We start from the raw sequence: 27,686 nt of genomic DNA on the forward strand, positions 1-27,686 counted from the left end.
TTTGTCAACCTGGCAACCACGTTGCAAACAATCAGAATATTGTACCTGGTGGGGAGTGCCCAATGTAAACATAAAACAGATGCCATTACCTATATTGTACTGTGGTAAAGTTATGGAGGCCCTTCATAATGCAGAGGTCAACTGCTTGTTCTGGCATAGTATGCCATGTTTAATAAAAAGCTGTTTTACTAAATTCTGCTGGGGCGAAATTCAGTGCAGTCCTGTATCGTGATACGTATCGTATCATGGCCTCTGTATCAAGATATGTATCGTATCATGACTTTGCTGGTGATACACAGCCCTAATAAGGTACTCGAGGCTTGCTGTATTGTGAATAATTCACAGCTCTCCTGTCATATTTTTTATGTAAAACATGCTCCAATAATGTTTTATTTACAAATTCGAAATCAGTTTTTATAGTGTAGATGTGACCTAAGATATAAAGACAGCCACAGTTGTCATTTGCGTAAAGAAAAAAAAATTAATGTTGCCCATTTCACCTTTAACAGGTTTTCTCCAAGCAGTGTTTGTTGAAAGACAGAGAGAGAAACAAAACTGTATATGGCTTGTCTGGGCAGAGACGGGTAGCGGTTTGAATTGAAGACACAGCGGGTCTGATTCGCATGATTCCCTTTGAGAGCGGTGACAATTTCATAAACGAGTAAGAAACGGAACACATTCTATTTTCATCCTTCTGTTCATAGTCAAAAGACTACATCGTATGCTGTGTGGTGTTTGCAGGCTCTCTACTGTATTTTTAATTGCCTGTCAGTTTCTAAACGGAGCCTTTAGCCAGATACATTTCCTGCCTCGGTTCATATTAAAAAGCTTCCTGTATTTCCAGGGCGAGTTTCTCATTGGTATTAATACATTCTTTTATCGATTAAATAGCACAAACTTTTGTGAATAGGGCTTAAAAAATGGATTTGCTGAGAAGAATAAGACGGTGCTGTTTAAGCAGTTTTAGAGGTGGATTGTGGGTTGTTTAATGGATTAAATGCAGGTTTTAGTGTTAAATTCACCCAAAAAGGAAAATCTTGCAAACATGTTGGTATGGATGACTTTCTTCTGTTTCATTATCAGAACAGATTTGGAGAAATTTAGCATTGCATCACTTGCTCACCAATGGATCCTTTGCAGTGAATGGGTGCCGTCAGAACGAGAGTCCAAACAGCTGATAAAACCATCACAAGTAATTCACACGACTACAGTCCATCATGATTTGGATGCGTTGGTGGGCAAGTGATGTAATGATGAGTTTCTCCAAATCTGTTCAGATGAAGAAACGAAGTTAATGGAGTCCAAAACAACAATCTCCTTTTGTGTTAAATGAGCAAAAGGAGTGTTGTTATTCTTCAAAATATCTTCTTTTGTGTTCTACAAAGAAAAGTAAGTCATGAAAGAACATGAAAGTGAGTAAATGATGACAGAATGTTTATTTTTGGGAGAATTATCAATGTAAATGAATTCATCCGTGTGATTATTATTTTGCTGCTAACTATTTCAGAAAATGAAAAAGCCATTCTCATTTGCACAGCACAAGATTACAGATATTTATTAGCTGTATGGCAGTAAAATGAAATTACAAGTGTCAGTACAAATGCCGTTTCTGTTCTGTATTCTGCTGCTGAAGGTGCTGTGCACAGGCCATGCGAAACCATTGAAGTTGATTTAGTGTAATTGCATTTGAGCAAAATGATTTGGATGTGCGTGCAGTTTCTAATTGTCATTGCAGCCTGCTTCAGTAAATGAATTAGGCATGTGTTTCCTCACGCGCAACCCTTTCTTGAACTCTCTGTCTATCTGTTTGATCCTTAATGTGTCTACATAAGCAAAAGAAGATAAGTTGTAATGAATAAGAGCTGGTGCAGAAAGCGGGAGTATTTTAATAAAATAAATGTGTATCGTGACCAACTTTTTAATCTTATGCCTTCTCTGAAGCAAATATAACCGACATGGTTTGTAAGGATTTCATATTTATCATTTCTACTTAGAATTTACAGCATCTGCTGTGTCACATAATCGGCTGTGGTAGATGTGTCATTACAAGTAAAATCAATAAATGTTATTTATGTTTTTCTCCCAGTGAAAAAGCATTTTACATCCCAGTGTATTTTTGTCAAAACTCTTGAAGAGATGTTAAACTAAATAAAAAAAAATCTTTAGTGCTCTTTTGTGAGTGCGGTAATAAGCATCAGTCTTGTATCGTTCAAGTAGCTCATCTGATTGTTCTTTTTAATTATATTTGGATAATGCAGCTGATATGAAACATATGTTTGTAGCAACATGAATCATAGCTGCAATTAGACACTGAGATATTCTTGTTACTTTGTCTGTCTCTGCTGTCGCATAAACAGCTGTGAGTTTAACCAATATTACGGGAGCACGAGATATAATTTGTTTTACAGCTGAACTTATTTTATGAAACATTTGAAATATCCAGCAAAGGCAATTGTGTGGTTTTGGTTTGATTTTATTTGATTTTATTTTTGATACTTTTTTTATAGAGTGCCCTTTTATTTCATTTTATTTTGTTTTATTTTTAAAATGTTTCTTCAATGTAATATCCCAGGTTTTTTTTTTTTTTTTTTTTTTTTTTTTAATAGATTTTAATTTGTTGTTATGTAAAGGACATTATACACATTATAACCATTTCGTACAAATTATTTTATTTTATTTTATCTATTTTTTATTTTATTTTGCTACTTTTGTCATTCTAGAATGCGTTTTTGTATAGATTTTATTGTTTTATCCTTGTCCCAGACTCAGACTTCCAATCTGGAAATAAAACTGGTAAAGGTAAAACTGTCATAATCAAAACATGAAATAATCAAAAAATATTTATTAATATTTACTGTGTAGAAAATAATGTAGAATCTTTTTATGAAAATTATGTTTGTCTATTTGTGGTGTCATTTCCACCACACTGAAAATGTAGCAACTTAATCTTTTTTTTTTAATTAAAGGTTAGTGTACATTTTTTCAAGGAAACAATTGATAAGATTTTTAAAAAATCTAGCCTTAAGTGGAGGTCATGTTTTAGACAAAATATTAGACATGACGTATGAAGAAAACAAAGAAATAACAAGGTAAATTTCACTAGTAAGCAAAATATAATTTATTGTGCATGATTTCCAATCTAGTTGTAATTTTGTTTAATTATGCAAATTGTAATGTAAAAATGTAAATGCTAAGTATGCAATGAACCTCAGTTAGATAAAGGAGTCAGACAAGATATTAAAAAAAAAAACAGTGGTTGTTGTTAAATCAAATTTGTGAAGATTTATAGGAACTATAGTATGAAAAATGTTATTTTATTTAATTTTAATTTGGATTTTTTTATTTTGTATTTTATTTTATTTTGTTTTATTAAATTTTTTAATTTAATTATTTTTTTAAATTTAATTAAATTTAATATTGTACTGTATTTAATATAGTTTTATTTTCTTGTATTTTATTATATTTTATCTTTTTATTATTATTGTATTTAATTTAATTTTGTATTTAATTTAATATTTAATTTAATTTTATTATTTTATTTAATTTTGTTTTATTTTTTTTTTTTTTTTATTGAATTTAATTTGATTTCGTTTTATTTTATTGTATTTTATTTCATTTTATTTCCTTGTATTTCATTTTGTTTAATTTAATTTTTATTTTCTTGTGTTTAATTTAATTTAATTTTATTATATTTTATTTCGTTTTAATTTACTTTATTTTATTTTATTATTTATTTCATATTTTATTTTTTAATTTAATATAATTTTATTTATTTATTGTATTGTATTTTATTTTATTTTATTTTATTTATTTTATTTTATTGTATTTAATTTTATTACATTTTTATTATATTTTATTTCATTTTATTTCTTTTTTATTGTATTTTATTTTATTTTATTTTATTTTTTATTATTGTTATTTTTTTTTATTATTTACTACCCTGGGGTGAAAATTAGCCACGCTGTCTAAATCTGGCATATTTTCCATTGCTTTTATGTATTATTTATGTATATTGTCAATGATTAAATATATAAAAATGGAAATGGAAACATCAAAAAATGTAATTTCCAGAGCTGTCATTTTCACCACAGGCTGTTATTAAGCACAATAAATCATTTGAGATATGGTAGAAATGACACTATGGTGGGATGGTTTTATTGCTTTAAAAAAAAAAAAAAAACAGAATTATGACAAAGCACTTCTGTAATATATTCTTAGACACTTATACACATTGTTGTTGACAAACTGGTAAAAGTAAAAAAAAAAAAAAAAATTTAAGAAAGTTTATTGCAGCATTCTTAGAAACCAAAACAAGTTTAGCAGTGAAATAAACTGCCACCAACAAACTATTGTACCACATGCGCATATAACTTCTTTGATTGAAAAGTGTGTTTTACATTCCTCTGAAGTGTTGCTGTTGTGTTTGGTGTGTGGCAGGTGGCTGTGTGAAGGGGGACCCCCAGGGCTGGACCCATGAGGAGTCAAAGAAGATGCTCGCAGCCTGGGCGCCTCTGCTCTTCTTAGCCATGTGGGTGAGAAACGCCACCAGTGGCCCGCTCTCATTCAGAATAGGTGAGTAATGTCTGCCGCTTTCAAGCCGTAAAGCGCATCACTATCTATAGCCCGTATCTCTCGTTAGTCCTCACGTTGAACGGTGTAATTTGTAATCACTGTTAATTAAAGTGATGGGGTTTCACACCAGATTTGCTGCCTTAAGGCAGACTCTAACTCCCAGAATTAACACACTGGAAAAGGAGAATGAGCATGTGAACGCTTCTTGTTTTACGTTGATGTTGTAAACAAAGGCTAGTAGAAAAATTAACGGTTTGCGGTGGTGTAACACTGTGGAGGAAGCTACGCTAAAACAGATTGTGTCTGACTCATAGAGGTCACTCTCTATAAAAAGATTCCCGCACAGTTCACATTTCAGGTAAATCAGCCTACAGTTGGCTTACTTGTACAGTGGGGTCTAAAATCTGAGACCACACTAAAATCCAGGTTGATTGAATAAAATATTTCATTAGGAGTCCAATTGTTAGATGTTTTATGCTTTCACTGAACTACAAGATGTTCTTAGGATCATTTTAAAAACATGCTTGTTCACATGATCGTCAGGTTTTACACAAACTTGTGGATTCATGCCACTCGAGAGCTGCTGTCACTAATGCAAATGAGGAGCAAATAATAAGATAGTGTGAAATTCATGCTAATTTTTAAGCCATTTTGTTATTCTAATACCTTAATTTGCAATAAACTCTTTTCGACCTCACTGTAATTGTCTCTTAACAGTAAAATGGAATTGGTAGTTCACCAAAAAAATAAAAATTCCCACATGTCAGTTCAAAATTGTATGACTTTAATTATTCCAGGGAAAACTAAAGAAGGTAATTGTAAAAAAACAAACAAACGAATAAATAAATAAAAAATATTTATGTATATACATATGTGTTTAAATATAGAAACATATTTTTCCATATATTATTACAAAATTAAATGTAATAAAATGAAATTAAAATTAAAATTATAATGGAATTACTCAATATTTAGATCAGAAAGCAGTAGATGTGACAGTTTAGCAAAGGTATTGTAAAATTTCATACAGGTTTTGGCTCTTTAAATCAGTTTCGTCATTCCCAACACCACGTTGTATCGCCAGTGTCATTTTAGCGTCCAAAAAATTGCGCTGGATGTTTTTTTATTCACAAGAGCACTTCAGAATTAGCATTAATGCAAAATTACTTTCAATTACATCCTCCCAGAGAGAGCGCTAATAATGTCAGTCATAATGCTGAAGTATAATTAAATGCTAACAAAAAAATTAGCGAAGGCCTCAGATACTCGGTTAAGAGATGTTGTTTTTGTGACTTGTGTTTATTAGCGCCCACACAGCCTCTGTCTCACTGGAGAAAAGCATTAAAGGACCTTTCCCTCATTAAGGAAATGAATATAGCTGTTTAAACTGACTTCATTACGGTTTGGAAGGCGAACGAAAAGAGAAAAAGCGAGACAGGGCAAAAAAAAGAGAACCCATTTAATGTAGGCCTGGGCTTTCAATGATGATGAAAATGTCGTCTAATCTATCTGGCGCCATATTGAGCAGTGCAAAATGTAAATTTAGTTCCAGCTGATTTAGCAAAGGGAGTGCGTGTGGTTTTGCATGTGTTGTGTGTACAAGTGTGAAGCTGTTAATTCACTGTGGTAAGGCTCGGTCGTGAGATGTTTGTGTTTGGTAAAAGAGCATTGATCTGCTTATTCGGTGGCATATTACAAAAACAATCCCTCTGATTCCAGCGGCTCGGGGATCAGATGAGGCGGCGTGCTCTCATCTCCACAAAACAAGCTCCTGCTTTCGTAGATCAATTATTAAGCAGCCGATGCGATCGCCGCCTCTCCTGAGCCTGCCTCTGTGATCTCCTTTGTCATTCAAACGCCGAAACAAACCGCTCCCAACTTACCCGGGTACAGTTGGGTAATTAACCGGTGCTGCTCTCCTCCTCCACTTCTCCCCCGTCTCCTCACCTCCTGCACCTACAAAATGCACCTCCGCAACAAACCCTTGCTGTCTCGTTTAGTTGACGATTAATTAAAACGTGTGGTTTCTGTTTTTACCGCTCTGATGCGAAGCTCCTCTGCCGAAGGTTGTGTAAAGCGCGCGGGCGGCATTAACGTCTTTTCTTTCCCCGCACATTGACGTGATGCTGACTGCTCTGCAGGAGATGATATTTAACACTGCTGCCCCTCAAGTCTGAATGTCACTGTCTGGCTTACACAAATGAAAGCAGTGGGCCAAAATAGCATCACACTGCCAGGAAAACAGATATGTGGTGTTTGGATACTTGTCCACAACTTGGGATGTGTACTGGTAGCTTCTTAACTAGCGTAACGAGATAGTTTTCTTTCTTTCTTGCTTGCTTTTAAATGGTTTGAAAACATTTTTTCTTGATTATACAAACATTAAAGTGATAGTTCACCCAAAAATGAAAATTACCCCATGATGTACTCACCCTCAAGCCATGCTAAGTGTGCATGTGACTTTCTTCTTTCATACAAAATACAATCGGAGTTATATTAAAAAATATCCTGGCTCTTCCAGGTTTTATAATGGCAGTGAATGGGTGTTCATACTTTGAAGTCCGATAAAGAGCATCCATCCATCATAAAAAGTACTTCACATGGCTCTGGGGGGTTAATAAAGGCCTTCCCAGCAGGCACAGGATGTCAATATAATGTTAAAATAATGGACATGACGTCGGACAGACATTGCATTTTGGTTGAAAATTAAAATTGGGTGGACGTCAGTATTTGACGCCACTTTGACATTGACTAAGAGTTGGATTTTGGTTACACAACCTAAAAACAACAAATACTAATGTGAGCTGATGTCGTATTGGACATCAAATTAACATTGACATTAGACGTTGAATTGACATTGAATTTTGGTCACCAGGTGTCGCAACCAAACTTAATATCAACGTCTTATGACATTGTGTGCCTGTTGGGTTCTGAATTGAATCGATGCATTTGTGTAAGAAAAATATCCATATTTAAAACCTGACAAACCATTATCTCTAGCTTTCGCTAACTGTCGTACGCGTAATACTGATGTAGGGGTAGCGTATACTCTGTTGAGAAGTGACAGAAGTGGAAGCTCAGAGGAGAGAGCAAAACAAAACACCGGTCATGAATTAGAATTACAAAACGAGGATTGGTAAAGAAAAATGTCAGAGGATTTCGATATAAGCCAAGAGGAGACTGTTTTTTTTCTTTGTTGTAAACAAAACTTGGTTCTCGCGAGACTAGCATATTCTCGCTCAATTTGTTGAGTCAGCTTAAAATAATTTGTTACCCTGCTGCCTTAAAAGTTTAAGTTCAGTCAACTCAAATAAGTTTAGTCAAGTTGAAATGTTAAGTTGTATTAAGTGACAACTTAGATATTTGTGTTTGTTAAATTTAAAAGCTAGGTAAGTAATCCAGCTGCCTTAAAATTTTAAGTTGAATCAACTCAAATATCTAAGTTGTCACTTAGTATAACTTAACATTTCAAGTTAAATAAACTTTTTTGAGTTGACTGAACCTAAAATTTTAAGGCAGCCAGGTAACAAATTATTTTAAGTTGAATCAACAAATTGTTTTTTACAGTGTGGAACACCACTCTCTCGTGAACGCATGTACGACGGTTAGCGGAAGTTTACGGTTTATAAAGTTTTACATATGGATATTTTTCTTACACAAGCGTGTCAGTTCACTTACTTTTATGATGGATGGGTGCACTTTATTGGATTTTGAATTCTCAACACCCATTCACTGCCATTGTAAAGATTGAAAAAGTCAGGATATTTAAAAAAAAAATAACTCTGGCTGTATTCGTATGAAAAAGAAAGTCATATACAGCTAGGATGGCTTGAGGGTGAGTAAATCATGGGGTAATTTTCATTTTTGGGCGAACTGTCCCTTAAAGTGAATGTTTTATTTTTAGGGGAAAAAAGTTGTAATGGATAGTGTATAAATATTGCTTTTGTTGCAGTGAAAGACACAAATACTAGTCCAGTGAATGAGCAAAATTTTTAAGAGATGATTCTTTTAAGGTACCATTTTAAAAACACTTGAAAACGTTGAATGCTTTCAGTAATTTATTTGCAGTACAGTGTCTACACATCAATAGCACTGTGCTTTCTTGCTCTCTCCTCTCTCCGACAGTGAGTTTACACACATTGGAGTGTAATTAGAAACATTAATAAACCTGTTGAAAACTAAATACATATTTAGTAGCGTATTTTTTCTCCAGAGTCTTGCTTTTGTGATCTGATGTGGCTTCATTTCATAGAATGAGGCAGAAAATATTTGGTAGTGTTGTATACTGTAATAATAAATGTTATGTCAAGGCTGTCACTGACGATTATTTTGGTAATCGAGTGATCTGTCGATTGTTCTGATGATTAATCGAGTACTCAGATAACTATAATGAATTTTTTGTGTAGTAAAATAGACCTAAGTGAACAATAGCCTTTAAAATGACTTAAAATACATATATTATAGCAATGAGGCAATTATGATTAGTTCAAATAAAGTATCAAAGAAAGTAATCAAATGGTTTTATTGAACAGAACTGTTAAAATACATAATGTATTGTAAACAATAGAGCTAATGTATAATAAACATTACAACAAATGCCTGCAGAGGGCCTTAATGGTCTGATGATTGTTTTTACACTTTACTGCACAATCTAATCCGTGTTTAGTATTGACTAAACAACATTTAATTCAAATGTCCACTTAATTTTTAATATTTAGCCATTTCTTTTTGACATAAATGCTACAGTCACTGTAATTTCTTAAATATGTGGACATCAAAACATGTAAACTCAGAGTGAGGGTTTAAACTTTTATTTTGAAATTGTGATGAACAGTTAGCATATTGAGAAAGATATTGATGTATCCTCCTGTATTTGAATAGGTTCATAAATGATTTACCTGACACTCACGTATGTAAGCTACACGCATATAAATAATTAAAGCGCATATGTGACCCTGGATCACAAAACCAGTCATAAGGGTCAATTTGTCAAAACAACACCGATTTATACATCATCTGAAAGCTGAATAAATAACCTTTCCATTGTTGTATGGTTTTGTATTGGTAAAACCTGGAATCTGAGGGTGCAAACAAATCAAAATATTGAGAAACTTTATAAAGTTTTAAAGGTTCAGTCAACTCAAAAAAGTTTATTTAACTTGAAATGTTAAGTTATACTAAGTGACAACTTAGATATTTGAGTTGATTCAACTTAAAATTTTAAGGCAGCTGGATTACTTACCTAGCTTTTAAATTTAACAAACACAAATATCTAAGTTGTCACTTAATACAACTTAACATTTCAACTTGACTAAACTTATTTGAGTTGACTGAACTTAAACTTTTAAGGCAGCAGGGTAACAAATTATTTTAAGCTGACTCAACAAATTGAGCGAGAATATGCTAGTCTCGCGAGAACCAAGTTTTGTTTACAACAAAGAAAAAAAACAGTCTCCTCTTGGCTTATATCGAAATCCTCTGACATTTTTCTTTACCAATCCTCGTTTTGTAATTCTAATTCATGACCGGTGTTTTGTTTTGCTCTCTCCTCTGAGCTTCCACTTCTGTCACTTCTCAACAGAGTATACGCTACCCCTACATCAGTATTACGCGTACGACAGTTAGCGAAAGCTAGAGATAATGTATAAAGTTTTTTAAAGTTGTCCAAATAAAGTTTTTAATGTAGAATGTTTTCATACATTTACAGTAGGAATTTTACAAAATATCTTAATGGAACATGATCTTTACTTAATTTCCTAATGATTTTTGCCATAAAAGAAAAATCAATAATTTTGACCTGTACAATGTATTTTTGGCTGTGGTCCAGGGTCACATATATTAAACCTGCATTGCATAAATTTATTTCATGAAATCATACTGTTTGTATTTCTTAAAAGCATTATGCTTTATTATGGTTTTTAAATGGGTTTAATATGTGGAATGCGCCACTTCCTGTATTTTGCCAATTACTGGACACTGGCAAAATGCAGTTGCAGTTTTTTAAAAGTAAAATCGATAAATTGCTGCAGCCCTAATGTCAATTAACACTTTTAATGAAAATAAATCGTATTATTTTAAAACATTTTGATAGATATTTTGATAGGCTATACTTGTCTAGGTGGGTCCTGGAATAAATAACCCCTGTTATAAAAGACCAGCTAACTTCTATATGGGTGAACATTACCCATAGTTCTGAGAATGTCCCCTGTTAGCTGGAAAAAGTTATATCAAGATTCATGTCACTTCTTACGTCACTCTATCCCCTGAAATGCTTTGATTTCAAGTTAGTAAATGCTTTTATATATCTTGACGCGTGTTTGATTTTTTTCTGTCTGGCTATAAAATGATAAGCTGCAAGTTACAGAGTTTGAATCGCTTCCATGACTTTTTCTCGTATTGAATAATTGACGATGTGCGTGTTTGTCAGCCTCCGATACAATAAACTGAGGATGTAAAGAAAAATCAATGCTGCCACCTCCCTTTCCCTCTCAATCTCTAAGCACCAACGATCGTTCATAACCGGACAACAAGAAAAAAAGAAATTTATAGATTTTGCTTTGGATAGTACATTCTGCACCAGATAACATCTTAGACAGCCATCGCTGTCAGCTTCCGCTTCTAAAAGTCCATTCAGACATGACCTAATGGGCGATATAGACAGCAGCTGGAGAGCGGTGATTGACTCAGTGGTGTCTGAGAAGCAGATGACCCTCTTAGGTTTATTATACCTTCAAATGTTGACCAATAGCTGTTTTCAGGCTGTAAAAGCACATAAGTACAGTATGTGTGAGCGTATATATGCAGGTGCAGTGCATGTGTATTTGGTGTGCGCCTCTTGAGAGTGGTGGTATATAACTCAACTAGATCACAGCTGGTAAGGTAAGCTGCTAGGCCATTTTTTTTTAGGCCTGCAGGGGGTTTTATACAGAAACACAGTGATTCATGCTTTATAGCTGTTGTGGTGTTCAGTAAATAACGAAACATAAACCAATATAACAATAGCAGTGCACTAGATGGGTCCAGTAAGAGTAGAAATGTACCTTATCTCTGCTAGTAAAGATACTTCTAAGAAAGGATTTTTCTCCATATAGTGGACTTCAACGGTGGCCAATTAGCAGTTTCAGTGGAGCTTCAAAGAGCTCTACACAATACAAGCCGAGGAATAAGGGTCTTATCTAGCAAAACGATCGGTCATTTACTAAAAAAAATAAAAATGTATATACTTTTTAAACACAAATACTCGTCTTGCACTAGCTCGACTTCACAAATTATATAGTATGTATGTATGTATTATATAGTCATGTTGGAAAAGTCACGCTTGACGTAGGCTGAAGTACCGACCCAGTGTTTACAAAGTGAACGTGCAAAGAAAGTCAAACGACATTTACAAAAAAATGGTAAAACAACAATGTCATATGATTTTCAGAGTTTTTTGCCCTACCCTACCTTTTTAGTAGTACACAGACAAAGAACTAACCACACGTGGCCTTTTCAACATGATTAAGTAATGTGCAAAGTCGTGGATGCAGAGCTAGTGCAAGATGAGCATTTGTGGTAAAAAAAAAAGTATATACAGTTTTATTTTGTTTTTAGAAAATGACTGATTGTTTCACTAGATAAGGCCCTTATCCCTTGGCTGGGATCATGTAGAGCCCTTTGAAGCTGCATTAAAGCTGCAATTTGGACCTTCAACCCTTTGGCTCCCATTAAAGTCCACTCTATGGAGAAAAAGCTTGGAATGTTTTCCTCAAAAACCTAAATTTCCTTTCGACTGAACAAAGACATGAACATCTTGTTGAACAATATATATTGTTGAACATAATTTTTCACTTTGTTGTTATTACTAAATTCACTTGTAGCATTTAAAATGACACATTTTTATTTTTAGCGCATTTTTAAGTATTAAGTGAACATTTATTGCCATGCATTTGAATATCCAATGCAGACGGATACAATATCCAGTATACAGTAATATACAGTATCCAGTACTTATAGAGCAGGTCATATAGTATTTTAAAACATCTTAATATTGTGTTGATGTCCCCTACAACAGGTTTAAATGCATCTAAGCTTAGAAAACATTGTGATTTTCTCAGAATATATTTATACACAGAGTCATTTCTCAACTATTTCAAAACGATTTGTTCGATCAGTTCTGAGCATATTGTCTGTAAACTGTAAATTTACCAGGGAACCCTGACAAAAAATGTGTATTTTACACCCCGGAATGCAATTTTTAATAGGGGACCCCCTTCAAAATGCACCAAAACAACACTATAATTCTCCAATCCATTTTTAAAATAATGACAGAAAAACATTTGAACACTTATGCGAGCGAATTGTGCCCACAGCTAAAGTTTAACTGCTAAACTGTAAACACTTAACAAAACAATAACAGTGGATACGTTAGCCGAGTGCTAACGTGATTAATTGATGAAACAACACAGATTGTAAGCCAATATATATCTACATCATTATTACACAAAGTAATTACAACAATGACAGTCTACATTAATCAATACTTACTTAGGAAATAGTGGGTTTACAGCAAATTATCAGAACTATTTCAGTAATATTGTGCTTTACCTGGAACCTAAAGCTGCGCTAGGTATATATCTCTTATTAGCACAAACAACTTGCTGTTTTGAGCACTCAATTGAAAATGTACACAAAACATATCAATTGTACTTACAGGTTGTGGTTCGGAAATGCTTGTTAGTCCAAATAAAGAAGATTAGAAGCCAACGAAGATAAAAGCCAAGATTAGAGATGCAGGTAAAATGACGAGCACAACAAAAGGTTTGAATTGAATTGCTGTGGTATCATAGAAAAAATAAATTCACATCATCATCTTTTGGCAATGAAAACAGGACAAACTCACTTTGACAGCACAGAACACGGCGTCTTTTGGACATGCACATCCCAAATTTTACCACTTGTCAGTTCCCTGGGATTTGAACACACAACCTTGATGCCGGTATTGCTAAATTCCGGAAATTTGAGCTAGAGGGACACCTGCACCCACAGATGCGTGTACAATTTTCTAAGCACCGGTATCCAGGACTTTGACAGAGTGATTGAGGCCTGAGTGTGTTGTCTGGATAAATGATTGCTAGGATAGTGCAAGTCACACAGTCAACATTTTTCGGATCACATGGTTGAACAGGCTCAAAAGGTTTCTGCAAGTGTTTGTGAAATGAACCTCAATCGTGACTCAGTTTCATAACAATCTGATGGATTTTGTCAACTTCTCTTCTGAGTGGCATACAGTCAGTTTAAAATTAAAAAACTCAATGTTCTCGTCCTTGGGGAATCATTTGTGACATTCGGCTGCATTGTAAAAGCCTTTAGTCACTTATTCTCGACTGTGTACAAGGTTGATTGTGATAATGCTTGTGAACAGATCCAAGCCGTGGATATTTTAAGAAGTTATTAATGCACCAGATCATTTAGGGTCATGCACATTATGAGTCAGAGTTGCACTGAGGGTCCTGTGACATTTACCCGCTCGGAGCCAGACAGAGACAACCCCACCCTGCCAACTTCTGCCATCCAACAGGACCATTTGGCTCCCTCCGTCTCCATCCGTTTATCACGCCTGCAAAAACACGACAGGTGCAGCTATTTACCTCCCTATGTAGTCTAGAAATTAATTTCTCCCCAGAGGGTGTGAGTGTGAAGTGACCTTGTGTATTTGTCTGACAGAGCTGCTGCTGTGGGACTCCACACATCATTGTGCGCGAGCTCGACATCAGCTGTTTATTTTTCCCGACCAGGGTGATGTACATTTGTAAAAGTAGTAAACTGTATAATTCGATGGTTTGTTCATAGTAACTATTCATATTTTAAAAAGAAACAAACATCTCTGAAATACTAAAAGGAGAATCTTTTAACACTACTTCAAAGTAGAAGTGCCAATTTCTTAGAAATTTAATAATTGAATTCATGTTAGTTACAGACATGAATGTGTATACCATTTGTCCACAATAAAACAAAAACACAAAGAAAAAAGTAATACTATGAAATATTATTGCAATTTAAAAGTATTAAGTATTAATTTCTTTCAAAGAAAGAAAGAATTTACTGACCCCAAATTTTGAACTGTTGTGTATATTATTTTAAATAAATGCTGTTTTTTTTTAAGAATTTGTTCATCAAAGAATCCTAAAAAAAAAGTATCACAGGTTCCAAAAAAATAATAAGCAGCACAATTGTTTCCAACATTGATAATAAATCAGCATATTAGAATGATTTCTGAAGGATCGTGTGACACTGAAGACTGGAGTAATGATGCTGAAAATTCAGCTTTGCATCACATGAATAAATTCTATTTTAAAGTATATTAAAATAGAAAACCACTATTTTACATTGCAATAATATTTCACAATATTACTTTTTTCAGTATTTTTAATCAAATAAATGCAACATTGATGACCAGAAAATACTCTTATAAAAATCGTACTCATCCCAAACTTTAAAACTGTATTTTATTTTATTTTATTTTATTTTATTTTTTGTTTTGTTTTAATTTATTTTATTTATGTATTTATTTTATTTTATTTTATTTTTTTTTTTGCTTTGCCTCCTTAACAAATAATATGTTTGATTTGATTCAAATTTTTGTTTCTGTTTGACTCAAACAAAATTTTTGTTATTTCATAAAATAAAATACAGTATGTAACATTTTTTGGACCATCTCTTAAAAATGGCTTCTTTCATGTTGGTTACAATTAGGTGGGCACATTTTATAAACAAAGAAAAACAAAACAAAAATATCTATCTATCTATCTATCTATCTATCTATCTATCTATCTATCTCTCTCTCTCTCTCTCTCTCTCTCTCTCTCTCTCTCTCTCTATATATATATATATATATACTGCCCTCCATAAGTATTGCCCTCCAAAATTTAGTTTTGCTTTGTTTGCTGTGGAGTCAAGGCATTTGCAAATGTGATTAAAAGATGAATATGAGACAAAACTACAAGATGTCACATTTTATTATTAGCTGTTTCAACACATACATACAATTTTGCCAAATAAAAAATACAGCACTTTTAGAGTTCATCCCACTATTTGATGTTATCTTAAGTATTGGAACAGCTGAACTTAAGGAAGGTGTAAAAGACAAAAAGCTATTATTTTGTTGCCGATTCCTTGTGTGCAATCAGAGCAGTGAGTCTGTGAGCCATAGACATCACCAGACTCCTGGTCTCATCCTTTGAAATGCTTTTTCCCCAGCCTTTAATGCAGCCAGTTCCAACTGTTAATTGTTTTGGGGAGTTTCTGCCTTTAGTCTCCTCTTCAGCTGGTGAAATTCATGTTCAATTGAAGTTAAGTCTGGAAATTGATTTGGGTATTCTAAAACTTTACATTGTTTTCCCCTGATAAACTCCTTGACTGAACTGGAAGGGTGTTTTGGGTCATTGTCCTAATGCAATTTGAATCGCTTTCTGATGAGTCTGGTGGCATTTTCTTGAATACTGGTAGCCAAGATGGTTCTGTACCCTTCCAAATTCATTCTGCTGCTGCCATCATACATTAAGTCATCATGAAAATTGAGAGAGCCTGTTCCAGAGACAGCCATGCATGCCCATGCCATGACACCACCGCCACCATGCTTTACAAATGAGGTCGTATACTTAGGATAATTTGCAGTTTCCTTTTTCTCCACACTTTTGATTTCCCATCACTTAGATAAAGGTTAATATTTGTCTCATCTGTCCATAAAGCTCTGTTCCAAAACTCTACTGGCTTTTGCAAACTCTAATCTCTAAGCATCCAAATTGCTTGCTTTTCTCTCAGAGTCAGCTCCCTCGTCTTCTTCCTGGTTTGTTGTGTGTTGTCATTGAATGCAAGACTCAGAATATAGAAGAAATGGATATAACTGATACGACATATTCCCTGTTTTAATATCTGAACAAATAATGCAACAGGACACAGCTGATCACTCAGAAAGACCTGTGAGGCCAATACTTATGCTTACAACTTTAAAAGTGCTGATCTTCTTAGCTGGTGAAACATTTATGTGTTGAAACACGCAATAATAAAATGTGACATATTTACAGATTTCTTGACTCCACAGCAAACAGAGCAATTTTGTCTTTACTGTTCCAATACTTAGGGACAGAACTGTGTATATACATATACATACACTTGTTTAAACACTGTTTTTTTTTTTTTATGATTATATACATTTAATATTATATATAATATTTAATAATAATATTATATAATATTAAGTTATTATGTTTTGTTTTTTTTATTATTATATTTATTTTATTTTATGATTTTGTTTTTTTTTAAACAAGTGACCTTTTATACATTTATAAAAGACAAAAAAATAGACATTCCCCCCCCCTCCCTCCTGAAATTATAATCACACATTTTGGCACATTTTAACATTTTAGTAACAGCAACAGTTATTATTATTAATATGCTATTTTTGCCAACATTTGCTTTTTCCTTTTTACATTTTCTAGACAGTTGCACCACCAAGCCCCATAAAGGACCACAAAATGATTTGAATTCAGAAAATAAATAGACTTTCTTAACTGAATAGATGCATTATCCACATCTTTTATGTATTTTTGGTTATCTTAATAGATTTGGGCAAACAAAACGTGCAGTGTTTATTTAGACGCAGTGAACTGCAGGATTCAAGTTACACAAGTTACTAAATTGAGTACCACTTTTTCTAATACATTGTCTCATCCAATTATCATTAACCCTCAACATAAAATCATTTGTGGTGATTTTTTACAGTCGAAAATGATGGAAGAATTAAAAAATGAGTCAAACAGTCACAAACAGTCAAAATAATGTTTTTAATTATAGTTTGAGTCGTTGAAATCTAGTTATGAGAGCTGACTCCAAATTTAAAGGAAATATTGATAATCTTGTTTTGTACTGTGTTATTAATATTTTATGTAAATTATATTACAGTCTTAATGACTGGATAGGAATGCATAAGTGAAGCAATATATTAAAAAACAAAACTAATAGCTACATGCTGTGAAACCTTAAAATGATTTTATAGTTATTAGCTATTAGACTAGAGTTCTAGAAATACCTGGCAAAAGATTTTCAATTAAAACATATCTGAGGGCTGTGAATCTCTTGGCACAGGTTAAACTTGCAGCAAACATGTCTCATTCTCCTTGGCAAGTAAAGCCTCTCTCTGTAGTGTCTTTGCTGGGGATGGAAGCTGTGGGATATGGGGATACACTGCTAACCTGACAACATTTCAGTGCTTTAGCTTCGGGTCAGACTGCACATTCGCTCTTATGATATGTTTTCATCTGCTGCAAGCTCAAGGAATACAATATAAAATGAGAAAATCTGGGCTTGATATGACAACTGCACTTCAACACCTCAGTTTCTTAACTTTTTACATTTCCTGTTCCTGACATAACGTTTTAGTTTGACTGGTTGGCTTTGATTCTGTAGTGCACAGATGCTATCAGATGGCAATACTGTGGTATTTTGAAATGCACAGTTTGAGGGTCGATAAGATAATACTTTTTCATCATGGAAACACTAAATTGATCAAAAGTGACAAAGACACTAATTTCCAAAGATGTTGTTCGTTTGAACTTTCTATTCATAAGAGAATCCTGTATCAGGATTAGGGCTTCCACAAAAAGCTGTACAAATGTTTTCAGAATGATAACAGATATTTTTGAGCAGCAAATCAGCATATTAGAATGTGACACTGAAGACTGGAGTAATGATCCTGAAAATTCAGCTTTGCGTCGTAGCAATAAATTACATCTTAAAATATATTCCAATAGAAAACAGTTTAAATTGTAATATTATTACACAGTATCACTGTATTTTTGATAAAATAAATGCAGTCTTGAACAGCATATATAAGAGATTTTGTGTAAAATCTCACCAACCCTAAATGGTAGCATATACAGTCATGGCCAAAAATATCGGCACCTTTGCAATTCTGTCAGAAAATGCAACACTTCTCTCAGAAAACTGTTCCAATTGCAAATGTTTTGGTATTCACGTGCTTATTGTTTTTGTTTGCACTGCAGCAACACAAAAAAAAAACAGAGAAGAAAAGTCAAACTTGATCAAATTTTACACAGAACTCAAAAATGGACTGGACAAAATTATTGGCACCTTGTCAAAACTGTAAGAAATAATTGCTTTTCAAGCATGTGATGCTCCTGTAATTTGTATTTAGACACACCTGTGGTAAGTAACAGGTGTGGGCAATATAATAATCACATTTGCAACCAGTTAAAATGCAGAAAAGTTGACTCAACCTTTGTGGTGTGTGTCACACTGAGAATGGAGAAAAGAGTGAAAAGTGTAAAGAGTTGTCTGTGGATTTGAGAGAAAAATCAAGGCTACAAGTCCATCTCCAGAGATCTTAATGTTCCTGTGTCCACTGTGCGCAATATCATCAAGAGGTTTACAGCCCATGGCACTGTCACTCTAAACCCGGATAAGTTGAATTTACTTAAAAAATTGGAGGAAACTGGTTGCCCTAAAAAATTTAAGTAATGTAAAGTTTATTTAACTTAAAATGTTTTGTAATATGAATTACAAAGGTCATTTCATTTAACTTAAAATGTTTTGTAACATCATTTCATTTGCAATTATTATAACTATTATATTTAAGTCAAATATACTAATTTCCAAGTTAAATCTATATCAAATGTTTTATTTTTCCAATTTGTTAACCTAGAAAATTAAGAAAAAAGCAAACAAATAAAGGAACATTAATGCAATTTTCCCTTTTATTTTAAATCAATTCAATTACAAATATTCAATTGAAAACACAACAAAACCATTTTTTCATATCCTGAAAACATTTCCCCATAAAACATGGGAGAAAAAAAAAAAGTTCAAAAAGATACTAGTTCAACAAATTAAATTATCGTTAAGCACACAAACAAGTTTTCCTCAGAATCGCAACAAACAGCATCAAAACAATATGTTTTTTCCACACTCTGAGTTCACACTATTGGCAATACTGAATTTTAGGTGTCAGCTCACCTTTTCCCGACAAAAAATATAAAATACTTTTCATACACTTAGGATAGTCCAGGTGTAGGCAGGGAAATCAGTCTGAAAACAATGGACATAGAAGGCCTGAGATTGGTCAGTTCATCCATTACCAAGCTTTCTTCCAAGATGATTCCCACTCTAGATGAGGTGAGCTGTGAACTTTCTTGATCAACGCTGAGGATTCTTACTGAAGTCTGTCTTGTCAGCTGCCTCCTAACAGAGGAAGAAACAGAACGACAAATACATTATCAAGTCAGTTAGACAATGCTGTTGTTAAATACTCAAAGTCATATGCTGCCTTCACACCATGTCATAATTACTTTAATTCTGAGAGGACAACATTGTGATGTTCAGCTTGTGAGCTGTTCATGTCAATAGACTGGGAATTGCGCTTTTCTATGGCAACACTATCTAAATTAATCTGGAGCAGTCAGATACAGTGGTTAGGTGGTACAGCTCTCAGAAAATTTCCAGTTTACAGATGGTAATTAGACTTTAGGGTTTACGTTTAATTGTACATCTACTGAATATTTAAAGTAAAATCCACATACAAACACTACTGGCATATGGTCAGGAAGATCGGTGTTATTCAGGAAAGCTTGTAAACAACAGGAATGAGTGCAGGACAGACTCACACCATCATCATTATGAATAATCTTCTGACACACACTGTGCTAGTCAAAGTGATCATCCTCAGAACAGGTCTCAGTTAACCCACGACATACAGTTGATCTTGAACTTTGGTGTGAAGGTGGCATAAATGTGAACAAGGAAATTGTTTTGTTCTTGAATAATTTCCATGTTTGAACAAAGAGACAGGGTTTCACAGACAGGGCTTCACAGACAGGGCTTAGCTTAAGCCAGGACTAGGCCTTAGTTAAATTAAGATACTTAAATAGCTTTTATAAAAACACCTTAAAAACTTTACTGGTGTGCATCTTGAGAAAAGAAAAATGGCACTGACATATTTTAAAATATGTCATTACAAGGTATTTTCAGTAAAGACTCCTTGTCATGTTATTAAACATGTTATTTTATTCTGAGACTGGCCTTAAGCCTTGTCTGTGAAACCAGGAGGAAAATGTGTAAATAGCAGTGCTCTCTTATCAGTTATTAGGATCATACTTACACTTTCAAAGCATCTCTTCCATTTCTTCTTTCTTCCAAAACAAGATAGTCGTTAAGAGGACTCTGAACCTAGATAGAACAAAAGTATATTCATCCGCCTTTGTATTTATACCGCTAATTAACGAAAACTTACGCTTTCAAACAATAGCCATGTCTAAATTAAACGTGGTACATTAACGTACTGCACTCACCATATTAGCTCCACCTTTGTCGCTCCTCGGCTGGAATCGCGGCTACTGTATGAGTAAAACTAAATTTACACTCCTCACAAACAACAGCTCCTCGAGTGAAAAAGAAATCATTGAAAGAAAAAGGCAAAAAATGTTAGTCGAACTCGCCAGTCAGGGGTTCAAGCGCAGGCGAGTGAGAACACTAGCTATCAATGTCCCGTCGTTTAGACGAACAACAACTTTTGCCGATCACAAAGAGTTTCTCGAGGGACGTGATAAAAGATAAATGGCGGAAAACAATGCCAACAGAACTATCTAAATCTAAATTTCCACATTCATCCACAGCTTAAATTCATACACAATCACAGTGACAAAATGGCGCTGTTACTCGCAGCACCGGTGGAGGAGGCGTGGTCAGGAGATAAATTTCATAATACGAGTTAATTTAACTTAAGTTTATTCACAGGTTCAAATATGTCTACAAATTAGTAGAATCTACTTATATTTTATAAGCAATGCAGTAAAACTTAAATATTGTGTTCAGTTGTAATTAAATGGTTTAATTAGATACAAAATCCGGGCTTACAGTGTAGCTAACCTCCCTGGACGTGGACGGAAGAGCAAAATTAAAGAAAAATTACAACGAAGGATTGTTCGAATGGTGGATAAAGAACCTTGATTAACTTCCAAACAAATTCAAGCTGATCTGCAGACACAGGGTACAACAGTGTCAGCTCGCACTATCCCTCGAAAAGGGGCGCTATGGTAGGAGACCCAGGAGGACACCACTGCTGACACAAAGGCATAAAAAAGCAAGACTGGAGTTTGCCAAAACTTATGTGACAAAACCACAATCCCTCTGGGAGAACGTACTGTGGACAGATGAGACAAAAGTAGAGCTTTTTGGTAAAGGATATCATGGCACTGTTTACGGAAAAAGAAATGAGGCCTTCAAAGAAAAGAACACAGTCCCTACAGTCAAACATGGTGAAGGTTTAAAGATGTTTTGGGGTTGCTTTGCTGCTTCTGGCATGAAAGCTGATGATTACCAAAGAATTTTGGGTCGCAATGTAGTGACCAGTGTCAGAAAGCCCTACTGGTGGTCATGGGTCTTCCAGCAGGACAATGACCCAGAACACACTTCAAAAAGCACTCAGAAATGGTTACAAACAAAGCGCTGGAGAGTTCTGAAATGGCCAGCAATGAGTCCAGATCTGAATCCCATAGAACACCTGTGGAGAGATCTCAAAACAGCAGCTGGGAGAAGGCATCCTTCAAATCTGAATGACCTGGAGCAGTTTGCAAAAGAAGAGTGGTCCAAAATTCCAGTAGAGAGGTGTAAGAAACTCATTCATGGTTACAGGAAGCGATTGATTTCAGTTTTTTTCCAAAGGGGGTGCTACCAAATATTAAAGAAAGGGTGCCAATAATTTTGTCCAGAATATCATATTCACTTACTAGGGTACAGGAAAGGATACCATGGTACTAGCATAGTACATGACAAAAAAAAAAATCATGCTTTTTGGTCATTTCACATCACTATTTCGAACTTTCTTTCCTCAGCAACAGAAAACGTGTCATGTAGCCTTGGCTTTTATTCACTAACAGGCTTGGCTCATATTGAATTAACACCTGAACAGCATGTAGCCCAATACTTGCACTTTACAACTCATATTCCCATAGACAAACAACAGTGAGTGCTTTAAGTCGCTGTTAAGAATCAGTCACTTTGACCCTGCGGCTCTATACACCTCTATAGAGCTGTCATTATTGCTCGGCCTGTGGTCTAACTTTTCATCTCATCGCTAGACAGATCCTGACGCTATCAGACAGCCTTTTATTTGATCAACCGACTTTTTTTATTTATTTTAATCAATCCACAATCTGCCATCCTTTAGAAGCCAGGCGCCGGATGCTCATTGCAATAGAGAAAGGGGCGGTTGAGATGGATAGGGAGTGAGAGAGAGAAAGAGAGCGAGAGAGAGACATCCTCTCTTGGCAGTACAATGATGCAGCCATCCTACTGTGGACGATGGTGTGCCCTGGGAAAAGGCAATCTCTCAGTGGGTGTCATTACCTGTCATTCAGGCTAACTGTGTCCGGTGGGTGCCCCCAGACAGGCCTGCCGTAATTGTATAGGGGAGAGCGAGCGAGAGAGAGAGAGAGAGAGAGTGCAAGAATGCAAGACTGCTAGAGAGATGGCTTGATGGGTATCGGGAGAAAGCAGGCCGACGTGGGCTATAGAGCTGACAAACAACCTCTCAGATTCAAAGGCAGCTGGAACAAATGCTGCGTCTGGATCTGGCTGGCAGTAACGGAGATGTGGAATATTAGAGCTGCGTGATGGTCCTGAATGTGTTTCAATCATTAGCCGTGTGGAAAACGTCCTAGAACAAAAGAATCACCTTGACGGATGAAGCACAACAGAGCAGATGCACAGAAATGGACCGCTGGTTATGTGAAGGATGTTTTTTGATTTCAACACAATTGATAGTAAGAACAAACTCTTGAGAAGTCCAAATGCATTTGTATAGGGTTTCAGTATTTTTCAGGGTTGTCTTTTTATTTAGAAATGATTACCATAGCCTTGATTTATGATGTTTGGTTGCTGTCAACATTATACCTCATATTTTAAAGCCCTATTCATCTTGTGCTATACATCGTGTATTTATAATGTTAGTCACGGTTTCTTGCACCAAAACACTGTAATTTATAACATTACATTAAATAACATCATTTGCTACTCTCTCTATGACCCTCTGAATTCAGATGATTTTTTAAGTGAAATGTGCATTCACCTGTTTCAATCAAGTGACTTTCTGCTTGTCTGTTTATAGTGGAGATTTTCTGAAATATTGTTTATCTTCATTGCTCAAAATTTGAAGAAATATTAGCTGTAGGTATTCTACTGTTCTACAAGCATGTTTGACTAAATATCCAAGAACAGAAACCTTTATTTTGTGGAAAATTAGAGAACAGTAACCTTGTAGCATAAAAGATGAAAACAACTGAAATTTTGGAGGATTACAGCTGTCAGAAATTAGTGTAGAGGCCCTTGTTTTGAATGTCTTCAGCACATCTGCGGCCACAGGACATCACTAGTTTCTCACACTGCGTTGGGTTAATGTTGGTCAACTCTTCTTCCACTTTCTTCAATAGTTTGGTAACTGGGCTTCGTAAGCCATAACTTTGACGCCAAGGATTTTCCAGTTTTCAGTTGGGTTTAGATCAGGACTCTGGGCTGGCCGTTTCATCATTTCAGTGTTTTTAGCTTTAAGGAACTGCTTTACCTGTTTTGCAGTGTGACGGGGACATTGCATCAAAATTGCAGGCTGATTGGTAGATGCTTGGATGGAAGGAACTGCATGTTACTGAAGGAGGTTCTGATAAATATTTGCATTCACCATGCCATGTATCTTCTCCTCCTGCTGCAGAAAACACCCCCCAAACCATAACACTTCTTTCTTCACCTTTCACTGACTTATTTACACACTTGGGCTTCAATCTTTCCTCAGTTTGACGTCAAACAAAGTGTTTCCCCTCAGACCCAAATTACTAAAAAATTTAACTTTGAACCAGTTCTCCTCTCTCCACACAACATGTGCCTTAGCAAATGTGGGCTTAGCCTTTTGATTCTTTCTTCTGATAAAAGGCTTGGTCACTGCAGAGTGCACTTTCAGTCTGACTTCTCTTACACATGTCGAAACAGATTGTTAGCCTCTTCAGCACTGAACTGGCAAGCAATTCCAGCTGCAGTGCTGAACCGATTCCCCATTGTGAGTCTGCATTATCCTGTCCTCTCGTGCATTTGTCTTGCGTGGATGACCAGCCTTTTTCAATGACTTGAATGACCAACTTAACATGCGGTGGCTGAAAGAGTCGTCCCATTGGGCTTCATCTGGACAACCTCTTGTCGCAGGTTTCAGTTACCTAAAGCAGCCTCAGTGAAAATTGGAGGAATGTTGCCAGTTAAATAGGGTTTGTCATATAATGAAGGAAATTAGCACCAGGTGCCAGATTAACACCAATAACTTGGAGGTATAAGTTCTTCAAATATCTAATTTTCATTTTCTTATACTGTGCTTCAGAATACAACTATGAAGTATGCTTTAAAAACTGCCCTTCTACTCCTGTTAGGGTAACTTCAAATTGGACTGAGCAGTGACTTTGAAATTTAGGAAATTATAGTTATATATACACACTACCAGTCAAAAGTTTTTGAACAGTAAGATTTTTTAATTATTATTATTTATTTTTTTAAAGAAGTCTCTTCTGCTCACCAAGTCTGCATTTATTTGATCCAAAGTACAGCAAAAACAGTAACATTTTGAAATATTTTTACTATATAAAACGTTTTTCTATTTGAATATATTTTAAAATGTAATTTATTCCTGTGATTTCAAAGCTGCATTTTAAGCATCACTACTCCATTCATATGATCCTTCAAAAATCATTCTAATATTCTGATTTCCTGCTCAAAAAAACATTAATTATTATGTTGAAAACAGCTGAGTAGATTCAGGTTTAGGTTTCTTTGATAAGGTTTATAGTTCAGATAACCAGCATTTATCTGAAATAGAAATCTTTTGTAACATAAATGTATTTATCATCACTTTTAATCCATTTAAAGCATCCTTGCTAAAAAGATTCCTTTTAAAAATTTAAAAAATGTTAAAAATGTACTCAACTGTTTTAACTATTGATAATTAATAATAATAAAAAAAAAAGTTTCTTGAACAGCAAATCAGAATATTAGAATGATTTCTGAAGGATCATGTGACACTGAAGACTGGAGTAATGATGCTGAAAATTTAGCTTTTCACAGGAATAAATTACATTTTAAAATATATTCAAATAGAAAGCAGTTATTTAAATAGTAAAAACATTTCACAATAGTATTGCTTTTGCTGTATTTTGGATAAAATAAATGCAGGCTTGGTGAGCAGAAGAAAATTCTTTAGAAAACATTAAAACTCTTACTGTTTAAAAACTTTTGACTAGTAGTGTATAAGATGCACCATTGGTTAAACAAATAGGTAGCCTTTCCTCATCCTATTACCCGAGCAATAGGGTGAGGACTTGTGTGGGGCTAGTCAGAAATTCCAAAAGGAACTTATATCGCTACGAAGGGACTCAGTCTAAAGTAAGTTTGTATGATGCGTCAAATTCTGTCATTTCAAAGCAAGAAGGATAATCCTGTTTTTGCATAAATTGTTACCACAATCATCTATAATGTGCCTTACTTGTTAAATTTGTCTCTATCAAGCACATCACTCCACATGTTAATTTACTTCATTCTTCTGACACTCTGACATTGAACTTTGTATGACACTGTCGGCTTTTATATGAACTGCATTTTCAGCAGCCTTGTAATGAGTAGATCTTTTCTTTGCAATCGTCAGTAAGGGCAAGGGTGAAAGTCTTACCCTCCGGCTGGTCTCCTCGCCGCTTCAATCTCATTGATCTTCCGCATTTAGACACGAATCTCAACCTGTGGTAAATTTTCCTCAATTATTCATGAGAACACCTCACAGCAAAGTCCAGCACGCGGAAAGCCTCATGAAGCTTTAATATGACAGCTTGTGAGCCGGTATTTAAACGAATGTGTGGAGAGAGATAATGTGGAAAAGGTTTGGTTCCTCTCAAGCCCTTTATTACTCTGATGCTGAATTAGTCAGTGTGGTCCAAGGATGTCTGGATGGGGACTGAGTGTGTCTTGAGATGACAGGTGTCTTTTTAGCTTTCTGTTTGTGCTTATACTGCTTACGATCCAACAGACAAATGTATCACACTGTAGGCAACAGATGGGTAAGGGTTGGCATGGCTTGCTGCCCACCCAACGGAAAATTGTTACATTTAATATTTATCTTAGATTTGCCTAATCTTATTGTATTGTTCATCAAATAAAGATCTTAGGACATTTTTGAAAGAAAAGCACGTATCCTAGTAATACTGAGCTGCTCCAAATTGAAAAGAATCTAGATGCCTAGAATTTAAAAAGTGAAATTGATGGAGATGTGGCCTCTGGAAAGTCAGTGTTAACCTTCTCTCCAGCTGAATCCACCCCTGCACTCGTGTTCAGATGACACATCGGAAATTGTGTGTCAGTCAGGGCTGTGTTTCATCATCTGAAGTGTTTGTGCCTTGGGATTGGATTAATTTTGCAGAGGTTAGCTTTACAACACGTATGTGGTGATACACAATAAACGACTCTAACTAATAGAATAAAAGATCTCAGCTTGTGAGATTTCGAGTTTCCGTCACAAAGGACTGTGGACAGACGGTCTGGAACAGTCACCATCCAGGCTGAATTTGCCACGTGGAGTCTAATAGCCTTCTGTTATCAGTCTCCCTTCAAAGAAAATGCATTATTGTAAAATCAAATCATGAGTCTCATTCACATCGCTTATAATTTGTAGTAATGGAAAAATATTTTCTACTAAGCCATTTTACCAGGCGCTCATCATTTCCACTCTTGGATGTCAAATAGATGCTGTTTTCTTAACTTTTCAATTGCGAGTTCCCCAGTCAATATAGATGACAAGAATTCATCTTGAAATGCATTATCAGTTCTCTTTTTATTCCTTGGAACATCCATCTAACCAAACTCTGCTTATTATTTCCCATACAGCCAAGTGATTTCTCAAGATAATTGCTTTCTATTTAGAGTTGTTTCAGCTTTTTTTCTCACGAATAGTCTTGTAATTGCAGCATGTGTTGTGTTTGTTGAGCACTAGGCAGGTTGGTTCCTGAACACAGCTCGGATGAACATTAGCACGATGTATAATTTAA

General features: G+C 34.9%; 1 protein-coding gene and 1 long non-coding RNA gene across 2 annotated transcripts in view; one reads left to right on the forward strand and one right to left on the reverse strand.

Moving 5' to 3' along the window:
• grik4 (glutamate receptor, ionotropic, kainate 4) overlaps window positions 1-27,686 on the forward strand; it is a 455,824-nt gene that overhangs the window by 210,138 nt on the left and 218,000 nt on the right. Inside the window, exon 3 of the mRNA XM_051129192.1 lies at window positions 4,438-4,572. Within this exon, the coding sequence (XP_050985149.1) occupies window positions 4,491-4,572 (82 nt within the window). The 5' untranslated portion in view covers window positions 4,438-4,490. The remainder of the gene's footprint in view (window positions 1-4,437; window positions 4,573-27,686) is intronic.
• LOC127177134 (uncharacterized) lies at window positions 19,296-21,095 on the reverse strand. The gene is made up of 3 exons (XR_007829187.1): window positions 20,916-21,095; window positions 20,726-20,793; window positions 19,296-19,809 (listed from the first exon to the last, which is right to left on the reverse strand). It is a non-coding gene; the product is annotated as an uncharacterized LOC127177134 (long non-coding RNA).

Source organism: Labeo rohita, chromosome 15 (assembly GCF_022985175.1).
Source record: "Labeo rohita strain BAU-BD-2019 chromosome 15, IGBB_LRoh.1.0, whole genome shotgun sequence".
Taxonomy (NCBI): domain Eukaryota; kingdom Metazoa; phylum Chordata; class Actinopteri; order Cypriniformes; family Cyprinidae; genus Labeo; species Labeo rohita.